General features: G+C 51.2%; 1 protein-coding gene across 2 annotated transcripts; it reads right to left on the bottom strand.

Moving 5' to 3' along the window:
* Positions 1 to 3,480: 3,480 nt before the first annotated feature.
* Positions 3,481 to 11,262, bottom strand: ACP7 (acid phosphatase 7, tartrate resistant (putative)). Of its 2 annotated transcripts, XM_072608322.1 has the most exons (13): positions 10,697 to 11,261; positions 9,767 to 9,942; positions 9,446 to 9,646; positions 8,940 to 9,122; positions 8,699 to 8,822; positions 8,405 to 8,467; positions 8,173 to 8,287; positions 7,766 to 7,873; positions 7,596 to 7,653; positions 7,336 to 7,403; positions 6,662 to 6,733; positions 6,407 to 6,544; positions 3,482 to 6,223 (listed from the first exon to the last, which is right to left on the bottom strand). In XM_072608322.1, the coding sequence occupies exons 2-13, from the start codon at positions 9,882 to 9,884 to the stop codon at positions 6,158 to 6,160; spliced, it is 1,314 nt and encodes a 437-aa protein (XP_072464423.1). In that variant the 5' UTR covers positions 9,885 to 9,942; positions 10,697 to 11,261; the 3' UTR covers positions 3,482 to 6,157. The 2 variants fall into 2 exon arrangements, with proteins under 2 accessions (XP_072464422.1, XP_072464423.1); XM_072608321.1 differs by having other exon boundaries at positions 3,481 to 6,223; positions 7,336 to 7,653; positions 10,697 to 11,262.
* Positions 11,263 to 14,334: the final 3,072 nt, after the last annotated feature.

Raw genomic sequence — 14,334 nt, 5'->3', positions numbered from 1 at the left:
CTTAGTTGCGTGGAGCCGCTCCCGACGCCGGCGGCCTTAAAGGAGAAGGGACAGTTTTTAGAGCCCCTCCAGGGGCGGGGTGGGAACGCTTGGAACGGGCCGAAGGACGTGGTTCTTCCCCTCAGCGTCCCCATCCCGCACACTCCGGCCTCGGAGCGCCCCCTACGGCTGAGGCGGAGAACTGCCTCAGAACTGGAAGAAGGCGGGGAAGGGGCTGGGAGACCGGGGCAGTGCACGTGGCCTTTAAAGGGACCCCAGCCCCGCCTCCTCTCCTTCCCCCCTTCCCCGTCCCCTCACTGCTGCCTCTCTCTACTTCACCGTCTTCCTTCCCTCTCTCCTCTTCTTCCTTTCCCCTCCCCCTCTCCCTCGCCCCTTCGCTCCTTCCCTCTTTAAGGAACCTCGAGCCTGCGCAGCAGGGGGTCGGCCGAGCCAGCCCTTAGGGGCACGGAGGCACGCGGCATCCGAGCCTCAGTTTCCTCCTCTGTCCGATAGACATTACCTCCCCACGGGGAGCTTGCCTTTGGGTGCCCTGGGCAGACAGAAAACGACGTCAATTCAAGGTCACTCGGGGAAGGGGGGCAGCAGGATTCGGGGCTGGACAGCCTGGGGGGGTCGGAAATTGTGCTCGGCTTTGGAGGAAAGCCGGATCCTAGGTCTGGAGAAGACGGGGCCGTGCAGGCCAGCCGAGGAAACTGAGGCAGGCGGAGGGCCCAGGGCTAGGAGTGCCCGAGGTTGGATTCGAACTTGCTTCTGGACCGCAGGCCGAGTTGTGTGCAATGGGGCTCCACCTAGTGGCCGCCCATTAGAACTTCTGAAATTAAGCTGTAGATATCAGATGGTCCCACATGACAGTTGTGAAGACCGGTGTCTGGACTTGGGCAATGTTCTGGCTTCCCTCACCGTGGACGCTACCCACCAGGGCACCCTGCCTGCTGCCCCATGGGTTTGATGAAGCCAGCCCCTTAGTAAGCAGGAAGAGAAGGCTTTCTGCCCATCTGGGTCTGTCTTACGGGGTGACTTTGGCGAGTCACTCACCTGCCCTGAGCCTCAGTTTCCACATCTGTAAAATAAAGGGGCTCCACACGATGACCTCTCAAGTTCCCTTCTAGCTCTCAGTCTGTGATCCACTGAGCCACCCCCTGAACCCTGCCTTGGGTCCGCAGTCATGCCACAGCCATGGCACAGGACCATCTGATACATGGCCCCAGCAAGTATGCCAGTGTCAACTCTAGATATTAAATATCTTTCTTTTCTCCATTAAAAAAGAAAGAAAGGAGTTCTGATGGATGGCCACTGGGTGGAACTGTATAGCTTCCAGCTGGGCCTGGACTCAGGAGAACCTGAGTTCAGATCCTCTCAGACACTAGCTGCATGACGCTGGGCAAGTCATTTCAACTCTGTGTGCTTCAGTTTCTTCAACTATAAAATGGGGATGATAGCCCCTACCTTCCAGAGTGGTTGTGAGGGTCAAATGTGACAACCCAGGTGGAGTTTCAATCAAGCAGTCTGTCAAAATTTACTCTCCTTTGGGCAGAACACCTTCAGGTAAGGGCAGAGGAGTTGAGTTGCCCAACTTGAACTGGCAGGGTCACCGCTCAGGCAACTCAGTTTACTCACAGGTTGTGATAGGTCCTTTGTCCTCAAAGAGAACTATGACCTCAGGGAGATGGTGACATGACTTACAGTTGATTTTGATTTGAGTGAGGGAGGGCTGTGCAAGGTCATCAGCCTCACTGTCTCCTCTGGAGCCATCTAGGTCCAAGTGGCCAGACATCAATCAAGATAACTGGAGATGGCCCAGAAATGCAGTGGGAGACCTTGGTCCTTTCGAGCTAAGATTTTTCCACGTTCTGATTTTGAGTAAGGCAATACCCATTCAGTGAATAGGTCTCTTTAAGAAGTTTTGGCCATTTGATGGCTGAAAGCCACATAACTTGGGATTTACTGGCTAGATTTCTTTCTCAGAGACCAAGCCTTAAACCCAATTCACTCTGGCTCTCTTGGATTGGACAACAATAGGTCCCTGCCCAAGCACTACTTAATGGTTATTTTCTTGGCTCTCCTGGCTCAGAGTGAATGTAAATAAGTAACTGGTTCTCTTTTGGCCAGCAAGCCTGAGGGTCTTCCTCTCCCAGTTTGTTTGTTTTTTATTAAAGGGGCCATCCAGTGATTCACTGCTCAAAGAGGCCTATTCACTGAACGGGTGTTGCCTCACTCAAAGTTAAGAACCTAGAAAGACTTTAACTTAAAAAGACCAAGGTCCCCACTGCATCCTGGGCCATCTCCAGTCATTCTGATCAATATCTGGCCACTGGACCCAGATGGCTCTGGCCTTGCACAGCCCTCTCTCATTCAAATCAAAGTCATATCATCATCTCCCTGATGTCATGGTCCTCTTCAAGAACAAAGGAGAAACCACAGTGTACACACACACGTTGAACACAAATAGTCTGTGAACATTTGAAGTGGATTCTCAAATTTGCACATCCTGCGTTCAGTTCTGCTTTGCTCATAGAGCACGGTACCTTTTCTGATGTGGGCATGCCATGTTGAACAGTCCTGTGCCAGGGTCTCCCATGTCACACAATCAGTTCTTGAGAGAGACCTTTAGAGAGTGCCCTTGTATCGCTTTATATATATAGATACATGTAGTATATATTGAATCATTTTTATATATAGTCATATAGTGTTGTATATAGCTTTGTATGGATAGCATATAGTGTATCATGTTACATGTATGTAGTTATATAGTTTATATGTAGTTGTATAGTATATATTGTATCATGTTATATATAGTTATATAGTATCATATATAGTTTTATAAATAGCTGCACAATATAATATATAGCATACATACTATACCATATACTAAATAATTGTTGTTGTGTTTGTCCTTCGTTTTCAAAGACGACCGTGACATCAGAGAAATGGTGACACGACTTGCACTTGACTTTGTTTTGAGTGAGGGGGGGCTGTGCAAGGTCACCAGCCTCACTTTTTCCTCCTGAGCCATCTGGGTTCAGTGACCAGATATTCATCAGCATGACTGGAGATGGCCCAGGATGCACGGGGAGACCTTGGCCTTTTCAGATACTCACTTAGAGAGAGGTGATGCCCATTCAGTGAAGAGGCCTCTTTAAGAAGTAGGGTATTCAAACCTTGAAGCACCACAGCCATAATGTAGGATAGAGCCTTCATCTCAGCTTATTGAACATGTATGAAACACATGTACAAGGAACAAAGACAAAAACAAGCACCTGCCTTGGCAAAGCTTATACTCTTCTGTGTACTCTGTGCAATAAATAAGTGCAAAACTCAGCGCATCATTTTTTGGTTGGGCTGATGAGGAGGCTTAGAGGCTGAGTATTAACAACTGGGGGTGTTGTCTGAGCCCACACTTCCAGGAACTGGGGCATTTTTTGGATACACTTTTCCCAGGGTAGGAAGGAAAACTTCTGAGAGCAATGAATTTGATGTCGAATACATACATACCTTTTCTCCTGACTAATCACCCTCTTGCCTTTAAAAATGGCGTTTTGTGGTTTCGGTTAATTATAATCTTAAATTCTTCCCATTTCAGTTACGGAAGCTATTTTCAAAACGTTGAACGCAGCATTGAAATAAACAAAAGTTTGGCCTAGACCTTCAAACCACTCGATAACATAGCACCAAGGCAAGCTCTTCAAAACCAGTGAAGCATGTTCCATCGTTGTTTTGAAGGGAATCAGAAAGGTTTGGGTGTATTTGCGTGTATTTCATAAAAACAATAAAAATGCTTTGCAAATATTGTTTATTTCATCTCCATCATCTTTTTAAAACTTTTTTTTGGCACAGAATTCATAACGTACATGATATATTATCACAGATTCACAGAATTTCAGAGTTGGAAGGGATCGTCGGTGGCCATCCATTCCAACCCATACATGAAGGGAGATCCTAGCCTAGAAGAAGCTATATCATTTATAAATAAATAAATATGACATATACTGGGATGCATGTTCCGAAGGCCTTTACCAGTTAAGATGCATGATCAAATGACACTTAAAGAATACCTCACATGCTTCCTCTGGGAAGCCTTCCTAATGGTTGGCACATGGCAATGATTAATGAGGCACCTCCCCATAAATGCCCATGGGCCCCTCTTCTGAGCCTCCCCTTTGGGCTGCTCACTCGTCCATTCATGCATTCAGCAAGTATTAAGCCCTTCCCATGTGTCAGGCTCAGAACAAATACATGAATGATATTGGTCATGACAGCGAGCATTCCTGAAGGTGATTCATGATTCAAAGAATCAGTTTCCTCCCAGAAGCTCTGGGAGGTAGGACAGGGATAGATTATCCCTGTTTATAGATGTGGGGAAACTGAGGCTCAGGGAAAGGGTCTTAAGGGTCTTGGGAGAGAGAAGCAGCTCAGTATAATAGAAAGGTCACTGGCTCTAGAATGGGAGGGCCTGGGTTCAAATCCCACCTCTGATGCTGCCTATGTAACCTGAGCCTCGGTTTCCTCAACTGTAAAACAAGGAGCCTGGACCAGAAGACTTCTGAGGTGCTGTTTCCTAGCAACCACAGACCTTGGATCCTAATCAAAACCAGAAGGAACTTCAGAAGTCAAGCAGTGCACAGGTCTCATTGGACAGATAGAGAAATTGAGGGGAGGTTGCTCTCAGAGGCTGGGGGATGAGAATGAGAAAAAAGGATATTGGGCCAAGAGGCCTTCCTGGAGGAGAGGAGGCTTCACAGCTAGAAGAAACTGTAGAAATCTTACTTGATTCACTTGTTGTACATGTAGGGAAACTGAGGCCCAGAGGAAAGGACAAAGGTGACATGGAGGGCTCATTGGTCCATCATTCTGTGCTAAGCCTTCACCAAGAGCTCCAACAGATAACATGGGAGTGCTTTAGATATCTGGCAGGTCTGAGAAGGAGGGGCTCTGGGACCAGAAACCCTCCACCAAGGCTTTTATGGAGTGTGGTCATTGTGGGGAGGGGGACTGAAAGCTTTGCTGACCAATTCAACCTCCCTCTGGTAGGATCATGGCTGAACTCAGGCAGAACCAGGCTTTTCTGCTGTCACAGCCTCAGCCCAGGGGGAAGGAAGAGTGGGGAAGTGCCTTGGAGCTGGAAAATAATGGGGAACTCACCAGCTTCCTGCTGGTGCACCCTCTGACCACCATCTGTGCAGCGCCCTGTGCTGGGTCAAAGAGACCCTTACTGAAAGGCCCTGCCTTCAGGGTCTCCCACCAAGGATGGATGACATAAAAATGAACTGTTACAGTGGTCAGAAACTAGCTCTTTTCTTGGTTGAGAGCAGGGCTCAAAATTAGGAAATCCCAAGTTCGAATCTCCAGTGGATGAATCCTGGATCTGTGACTCTGGGCTAGTTATTTCTACATGTCCCCAGGCAAGTTTGCCAGCTTCCCAAGAAGTATTGGAGCAGCTGCTGATCTGATTTATCTGGGGGGAGTTTCCTCACCAGAAATAACCAATACAAAAGAAATAAAAGTCTTCTTTCCCCTACCAAAAAATGAAGGTATACAATGTTGTCACGGTTTGGAAGAGGAAGATGATGCTTGTGGGGGGGGAAGGGAGTGTCAGAGAGGGCCCACTGACCACAATTTCCATGGTGGCATTTGGTAGGGAGGGCATTCCCAGTATCCATAATGGTGTGTCATGGAGGTAGGAAAATGGAGGCTGGAATGGAGATGAGACTTGAATCGAACAAGTGAATAGAACTGTTGAGGAAGGTTGGAGACTGGAAGTCCCTGAGTTTGAGGTTCATCCTGTGGGCAGTGAGAACCATGGAAGATCCCCTGGTAGGGGAAGGCTGTGTCCAGAGTCTCAGGACAAGCTGAGGTCCCAGCTGCCTGATCCTTTGGAGATGCTGAAATCTATGACCATGCAAGGTTTGGGGGAAGGGTGGGCAGTGAAGCCGCTTGGCCCAACATTGGCTCCACATGGATACTCCATCCTTCTCTATATACATCTTAGCTCCCATGTCTACTCAGCCCAGGGCTGGCCTCCTGTGCCCAGGAGCCTAGGACACCAGGTCCTCTACGCCCCCCAGGGTCCTACATACAGAAGAGGATTCTGGCCTCCTTGATGGAAGTCAGGCCTTGCCCACTCCTTGAGCCTGGGACTACACTTTGGGCTTTGGGGTTCCTAGAGGTAGGTCCTACGGCCTTGCCTGGGTCTGACCAGCCATACATCATCCACAATCTTCCCATCCTGAAAGAGAGAAAACACTCAACAGAGGAGCCCTGATTTCATTCCCTCCCCCTCCCACTGGTGGCTTAGCTTGGGAGCCAGTCCCAAGCTTTCCTGTAATTGCTCTAGGCCAAGACAGGGCCCCCAGTAGCTGCTCCCAGGTGGGCAGGGACTCAGCCACAGCATGCCCTCCCTGCTGCTGACCTGATCATCAGACACCTGCTGCACATGGAGGTGGGTACTGTTAAGAATGTGGAGCCGGGTGAAGCCATATTCCCTCACCCTGATGGCGCTCCATGGCCTTGGGAAAGGTTTAAAAGGAGTCAGCAGTTCTTCACAGCCCTGCCCATGGAAGAGAGGGAAGTTCAGTCCAGTGTGGGGCAGCCCCTTCCTCCCTGGGCACTATGGACAGCAACTGCCCCCCCAACCCTGAAAGTCCTTATCCCAGGCTCTGCTCACAGCAGATCCAGTGATGATGTGGACAGGTCCACGGGGGTTGGTGTAGGGATTTTCTTGGCTTCCGTTATAGACCTGGGAGGAAGGTCCAAAAGGAGAAGAAGGTCAGGTGAAGAGACAGACCAGGCCACCCCAAAAGCAAGCTCTGTTGAACCCAAGTATCCACACAAACTGCCGCAATGGCCAGTGGGATTCTTGTAAGTGTTTAACAATCAGCTCCCCACCCCCCCTGCAATGGGGTCAGTCAGAGGCATGCTGGTAAATGTTTAACAATCAGCTCTCCAAAAATATTTTAAATTTTCATTTGCATTATTATTAACATAAATCAAGCCTTGATTTCTAGTGATTGCCATTTTCTGAGGTATAAATACTCACACTGAAAGTTTAACCAGTGACTCTCACCAGCACACCTCTGGGCTCACCCCACTTTATCCCTCAGGAGGGCAAGCCTGGTGTGTGTGTGGGAGGGGAGGTTGGGATGTGACTGCACCAAACCTCTAGTGGAAAGGCTTTGGGGGAGAGGCATCCCCTAATACTGTCTAGCAGGAGGCTCGGGGTTAGGCTCCAAAAAAGACTGCCCACTTGGAAGATGGGCTTATCAGGGATGGCAGAGCAAGGGAGGACTCAGGGAAAGCAGAGGATGAAAAGACTGGCCCAGACTTCCAGTACCCCCTCACCTGGTAATCATAGATAGGCCAGAGCCGCTCGTAGGAGTGCTCATGGGCCCACAGCTGCAGGTCCACTCCTGTGGGGGAAAGAAAAGTCAACGGGCCAGAGAGGGCAGGCTGGTTATCACCTCCCCAGCTAGTGTGTTCTCCCACACTAAAACTGCCCATTTTCTGTTTTGGTATACCCTGATTACACAGCCTAGCACATGGTACACATTTAGTAATTGCATGCTGATTGAAGATGGGAAGGGTGATGAGGGGATGGCTACCATATTTGTAGAAGAGATCCTCCAGGCCATAGCGACCTCCAGAAAGGCCTTTTCTGACCTGGGAGAATAGAAAAAAAGTGGGGCTTAGAGCAGAACCCTTGAAGATCGCCCAGGGCATCCCTTCTGCCCCAGCTCCTCTCAGTCAGCCTGAGTCTGGCCCGCAGCCCTACTATGCTTTCATGTTGCGTGCAGTCATCCAGGTCAGCATTGGAGCAGTACATGGGACGATGCCCCATTGTTATAATCCATGGTCTCAAAGCCCGGTTGTCGTTGGCTTTCTGTTTGGGAGAAAGGAAGGGCAGTCATGAGGTTGTGGGTGGGGGAGCCTTTCTGAGACAGAGCCCAGCAGGATTCCACCAAGTAGTCCTCATCTATAAAGGACTTAGTATGTGCCAACCACCAGGGATCCAGAAACACGAGTAGGCCCCTACCCTCATGGGGCTTTTTGGTCTCCTGAGAATGTTTCAAGGAGGTGTCAATGGGGAAAAGTATGGTGAGAGATGCCCTGGCCCCAAGAACACCAGTAACGGGTGTGTTATGGGTTTTCTAAGCCCTAGGTACACCCTTCCCAGCTCACTTGCAGGTCTCTCTCTAGCCAGCGGAATTGTTTCTGAATCAGATGACGCCCATAGTGAAGGAAGAAATAGACTTCGGTGGAGAAGGAGATGATGTGGGCAGGGCCCAGGTCCCAGCTGTGGGGAAAGGAAAGAGGATGGGGGAGGCAGAAGGCATCAGAGATCAGACCCAGCCCCATCCCTTGTCCCTCAGCCCTCAGATGTAGCCCAGCTCACACAGGCCTGGTGGCTCACCTGTACCAAAGCCCTTCAGTGTTCCCAGGCATGCTGAAACGTGCCCTGTAATTGGAGAAGTTGCTAGGTTGGGAGAGAGGGAAGGAGGTCCATGTCAGCTAGGCAGTGAGAGCCATTGGGGACCCCTGCCCCACTTCCTCACCCACCCGTGATGCTGCTTTATCCCCATACTGGAGCCCACCCTCACTAGGAAAAAAGTTAAGATGGAGTGAGAGCGATGTGGGTCAGCCCCACACCTCTGGTGGGTCCCATTCACACCCAGACACCCCCCATGAGGGCCCAACCCCTCCTCACTAGCGCTCCTCATGGTTCCCGGGGCATGTCATGTAGGGGATGGAGGCAGCCACAGGCTCGATCAGCCTCATAAAGGTGTCGCCCACCCTTGCATTGTCCTGGTCCATGTTATAGGCAAAGTCTCCTTGGGGAGGGGGTAAGGAGGGGGGGAGCAGTCAGGTCCCAATCCTGTCTGCTTCTCCCCCAGCCCCCTCCTCACCACTCAGCCTCCCAGTACTGTCCAGCTTCACCCACACCTCACCCACGTGTAGCACCACATCATACATCCCCTGCTGAGTCTCCCTTCGGAGTCGGGGCAGAGCCTGCGGGTTGTCAGCCCCCATGTCCCCAAAGACAGCCAGGCGGGGACTCCAGTTGGGTCCAGACTGGAGAGCACGGAAGCGAAACCTCCGGCTCCAGCCTTGGGCACTGCCACAGCGGTACACTGAGGGCCGAGGAGGGAAGAAGAAAAGGGATTGGGTCTGGGAGCACTGACCCCTCTTGCCTCACATTCCTCCCCAGCTTGGCCAAGGGCGGGGACCCAGCACCCTAAGGTCATTACACAATGTTAATTACAGCTGAGCTGATTCAGGTGGGAGAGGGGAGACTGGGCAGTTCAGTTTGTCCCCATTTTCTCTAAGGACTGCTTCTCCTCTGCTGCTTCCTCATCCCTAGGTAGCCCCTGCAGGCAACCTCTTTTAAGATTTGTAAGGGTTTCTCCTTGCCCTACCCTCCCACTCCTGCCCCTAGCCCTTGAACCTCACTCACCATACTGGACACCAGGCAGTAGGCCCTGCAGGGTAACACGGTGCATGTACAGCTTCCGTCTCAGGATGCCGCCATCTACGAAGGGGCTGGAGGCGCCTTGGGCCCGCAGAGGCAGAACCCCGTCCAGCTGCAGCCCAAACTGGACCTCAGAGGCAGCTGGTACCCAAGTGGTCCAGGTCACCGTCATGCAACCAGGTTCACCTACAGGGAGAGTGAAGGGAAATCGACTGGGCCCAGGATATGGGAGTTCTGGCTCCCGGGCAGGCAGGTTAACACCGGAAAGGAGTCTGAGTCCTCAAGGGGGGGTTCCTGGGCACTCACCTGGGTAGGACAAATGTACTTGTTCTGGGGCAGCCTTCTGAGACCCCTCAGCCCCTGCATCCCCCAAAAGGAAGAAAAAGAGGAGGCAGTAACAACCAAGGCTGGGACCAATGAACATACTGGGGGAGAAGGGAGCCAGGGGATGTTCCTGGGTGGGATTTGGCAAGGTCTTTGATCTAGACACAGGAGAGAAGGAAGGATGGTATCAGTGCTGGGTTATCCCCCTGCCATTCCTTCTTCACTCAGCTTTGCTTTGACTTCCCACTGGCCACCCTTTGCCCTTGAATTTGAACCCTTCCTAGGACCTACTAACTTCCCCCTCTATTCTTAAGTCCTTCCCTAGGTTTCTCCCTCACATCTCAGGCTGCCTCCCAGAATCCTTCTGCAGCTCCCTCTCCCACCTCAGGTTCCCTCCCAGCATCCTTTCCCAGTTCCCTCTCCCATCTCAAGCCTCCAGTTCCCAACACCCTTTCTTGAGTGCTCCTGGACACTCCCCTCTCCAGCATCCTTCCCTGAGCCCTCCTCTCCCACCTCAGGCTCCTCCCTCCTAGCATCCTTTTCTACATTTCCTCTCATCTCAATCCTCCCCTTCCCAACATCATTCCGCGAGCACTCCTGGACACTTCCCTCTCCAGCATCTTTCTCTGAGCCCTCCTGGGCCCCCTCTCCCACCTTAGGCTTCCCCCTCCAGCCTTCTTCCCTGAGCACTCCTGGGTCCCCCTTCCACCTCGGGCTCCTCCCTCCCAGAACTGTTCCAGAGCCTTTCTGGACTCCCATCCCTTCCTGGTAAATAAAGGTAGAAGAGATGCTTGGGCGGAAAGAGCAGGAAGGGGAGCCAGCCAGGAAAGCCTAGAGCTTCTGGGACATGGCGGATGGCTGGCCAGAGATCCAGGTTCAGCCAGCCAGCCCTTCCTATCCATTCTCACTTACCCTCTGGGCAGAAGTCAGTGTTGGGGCCAAGCCTGCTCTCGGCCTCTTTATGGCAGGTGTTCTGCTGGCCTCGGGGTGCAGCTGATGGTGCCTGCTGGCCTTTCCTCTTGCCAGGATGTCAGCCACCCATGAGCCCATCCCAGCGCTGGAAGAACCCCAGGTCTGGGGTGATGGGCTCCTCAGACAGCTAAACCCCCAGGTCTCACTGGTCAGGCCGGTTGGGGGAAAGGGACCCGCCCACCCGCCCACCCCTTAGGGGTGGATCCAAGGGAGGCAGCCCTGGAGGCTGTTAGGGGTGGGGGTGGGATGGTAGTGGAGCTTCCTGAATTGCCTTAGGGAGAGATCCAAGTCTCCACCACCCAGCCCCCTGGAGCTGGGGAAGAAACTCCAGGTGTCCCAGCTACCCACACTTCCCTCCCAACACCCAGAAGTGGGAGCAGGTCAGTGGGCCGATTCCAATGCTAGTGTGTCAGACCCACCCAGCCACAGGTGCAGAAAAGGGTGTTAGCTGGGCACATACAGACAGCCTTTGTGAACCATGCATCTGACCCCAAAGAGAGAAAGGAAGATTCCCCCCACCCCACCCCCATTATCCCCATTCATCTCAGAAGGATTAGCCAGTGGTTGACTCATCCCTCCCTCTTCCCCCCCACCCCTCCATCACTCATACTTGTAGTAACAGAAAATTGCTGTGACCAAGAGGAAACTCTCAGGCTGGTGATCAGTGGACTCTGCCCAAGACCAACTCTAGGGGGAGCTCGGACTGGTCACCTTACAGAGCTGGGCTGGCTGGGGAAGAAAGGGTCCTGGCCCTGCATCAAGGGACAGCTAATTCGGCCCCGTTTGGAAAATCCCTAGGGACCAATGGTGATGTGTCTAATACCGTGATCGTCTCCTGATGATCTATTCTCCTGATCCACACCAACGATTTCATTAGGGTGTGGGGAATTTCCAGTGTGGAAACTTCCTGCTTCTGGACCTGATCAACCCCTTGGCACTCTTGGAAAATTGCTTGGAGCACTGTTAGGTGACTTGTCCAGAGTCCCACAGCTAGGGTGATTTTTCATGCATTCATCCATCCACGTGTCAGAGGAAGGCCAACTTCCTGAGCCTAAGACTGACTTTCTAGTCTCTTGGCAGGTTGCTCCTCAGTGGTCCTTATAATATTCTTAAAATATCTGCTGTGTTTCTAAGATAGCCTATGGTGTCTCTGGACTCACCCAGTTCTAACAGGGCACTGGCTTGGAGGTGCCCTTACGCATGCCCAGTCTGCCGCACCACTCCACCTGCAATTCATGCCACAGCAGTCCCCCTGACTACCCAGGTTGTCCACACCAGCTAGGGTGAGCGGCCATACACCCCACTTGCAATCTTGGCTCCAAGGGTGCCACAGCACAGGGCCCCTGGGTCCTGTCTGGCCCTTCTCTGGCACCTGAAGTTGTAGAGGATAAAGAGGGAGCACAGAACAGAGACAAACCCTCCCAGGCCCGTTTTTCTGGCCCCATTAGTGCTTCTGTGGTATCACTTGTACAATTCAGGGTATTTTTTGCAGCGTTCTTAGCACTTATAGTAGTGATGTTCAGCGATGCGGGTACCACCGTTATCCGCGGTCGTACATACAAGTGTTGGTCAGTGTGGGGGCACAGAGGGAAGCCTAATAATTCTGGAGTCGGAAGCTTAGAGTTCAAATCCCATTTCTGGTGCTTACCTGTGCAAGCTCAGGCTAGTCACTTCCATTTCCTGGCCCTCAGTTTCCTCAACTACAGAATGAAGGGGGTGGACCAGTGGATCCGTGTGTCCCCAGCCAGCTCTCAATTTGTGACTTTAAGACTCCACCCCTTTTGGGGTCTGTTGGGGCATTATGTATTTGTGGGGTGGGGAGGGATGAGCCTCCAAGAGACCCGGGAACCCCCAGGTTCTGCTCTGTCCTGGAAGAGGGGTGGAAAGGATGCTCATTATAATGGGGTGGGGGTTGGGGGAGAAGAATGCTGGATTCAGAGCCAGGGGACTTAGTAGGAATCCTGGCTCTATCATCTCTACCTTTGTGATCTTGGGAGAGTCATTTCCCCTAAATCTTTCCTCTCCTGTAAGATGTCTCTAAAACCCTTTCAACTCTGAAGGGGACAAGCAAGGCTCTCATCATGCTACCTTCTCCTCCTGTAGGTTTCATAGCCTGACCCCCTCAAAGTTGAAGACTCACTTAATTAGCCAAGAGCAACCAGTAATATGTGTACTAATTGGTGCTCATTTTCCATAATAAAAGTAGTTTCTTAAAAGGCAACGTGTGTGCAAATTATATTTCCTTCCTTCTACCTCCCTCCCTCCTTTCCCTCCTCTCCCTTCCCTCTCTCTCTCCCTTTCCTTCTCTTCCTCTCCCCTTCCATTTATAGATGAAGAAACTAAAGCCCAGAGAAGTTAAGTGACTTGCCTTAGGCCACCCAGGTAGGAGGTGGGATTTGAACCCAGGATCTGGGACCACACGGTGGGCTCTTCCCACTGCCCCACATGGCCTCCCACAATGACATGACTTTGTCAGCACCAAATGGGAGGACTGACCTCCAAATGTTGATAGTTGATCAATGCAGATCATTACTAGAGAAACATTCACAGTGTATTCACACCATGTGGTTTATGTAAGTATACTTATATAAGTAAGGATGCCACAGTATTTGGTATGAGCGCTATTATTCCATGAATTATACTAATATGGTTGTGCTGACCCTAAGGCTCATTCAATAATAACTGTCACCACAGCTTACATTTACAAACTGTGCTGAGGTTTTTAAAGCATTCTGCAGACCTGATCTCGATCTCATCTCAGGCTAATTCCCAGGTGAAGGTAGATGCTCTCCCCACACTCTGTCCTAGTCTGACCCCATTTGAAACATGATGTTCCATCCTTTGGAGGGACATGCATTGACAGTTTGGAAGACAGGCCCCCAAACCAGATTGGTGAGAATCTGTGGAGGGAAACGTAGATGTTTAGCCCTGAGAAAGTCTAGGAAGGGTGGCATAGCCATGGGCAGACTTCTGAAGTGCTGCTTTGGGGGGACTCAAAGCCAACTGATCCTCTGCAGCTAGGAGGGAGAAGCAGGTGATGTCCTGGGAGCCTGAGGGACATTCCAGGGATAGAATGCTACCATGAGCCATCTGTCCATCATTGAAATCAGCACCTACCTTGTGTTGAGTGAGGTACCTCAGTGTCATTAGCTTCTGGAGGGTAAGGAGGAAGGATGATTTGTCTTTGTCTCACCCACGGTGCCCAGGACAATGCTAGGGTGACAATACTTGGCATTTCTGCCATACCTTAGAGCTCTCCTAACATTCTCCTTTGTGTATGATGGGCAGCGAATGTGGCTCTCCCCTTCTCTGTATCCCCAGGACTTAGCACAGGGCCTCAAACACAGTAGGTGCTTAATACTCTAGGCCTACAGTGAGGAAGACCTGAGTTGAAATCCAGCTACAGACACCAGCTGTGTGACCTTGCTCAAATCACTTTTCTGCCTGCCTCAGTTTCCTCATCTGTAAAATGGGTGTAATAATAGCACCTACCTCCCAAGGGTGTTGTAACAATTGTAAAGTGTCTGGCACAGCATCTGGCACGTAGTAGGTACTATATAAATGTTAGCTGTTATTAT

Source organism: Notamacropus eugenii, chromosome 5, assembly GCF_028372415.1.
Source record: "Notamacropus eugenii isolate mMacEug1 chromosome 5, mMacEug1.pri_v2, whole genome shotgun sequence".
Classification (NCBI taxonomy): domain Eukaryota; kingdom Metazoa; phylum Chordata; class Mammalia; order Diprotodontia; family Macropodidae; genus Notamacropus; species Notamacropus eugenii.
Note: the sequence above shows the minus strand (reverse complement) of the source record. Positions and strands in the feature narration are given on the sequence as shown.

Bases quoted from the DNA above. Each gene is read 5' to 3' on its own strand.
- ACP7 (XM_072608321.1), bottom strand. From the start codon at position 9,884: ATGTTCATTGGTCCCAGCCTTGGTTGTTACTGCCTCCTCTTTTTCTTC. The intron at 9,123-9,445 runs GTGAGTGAGGTT...CTCGGCCCTCAG, and splicing joins ACTGCCTGGTGTCCAGTATG to TGTACCGCTGTGGCAGTGCC. The intron at 7,654-7,765 runs GTAGGGCTGCGG...CTATTCTCCCAG, and splicing joins GCACGCAACATGAAAGCATA to GTCAGAAAAGGCCTTTCTGG.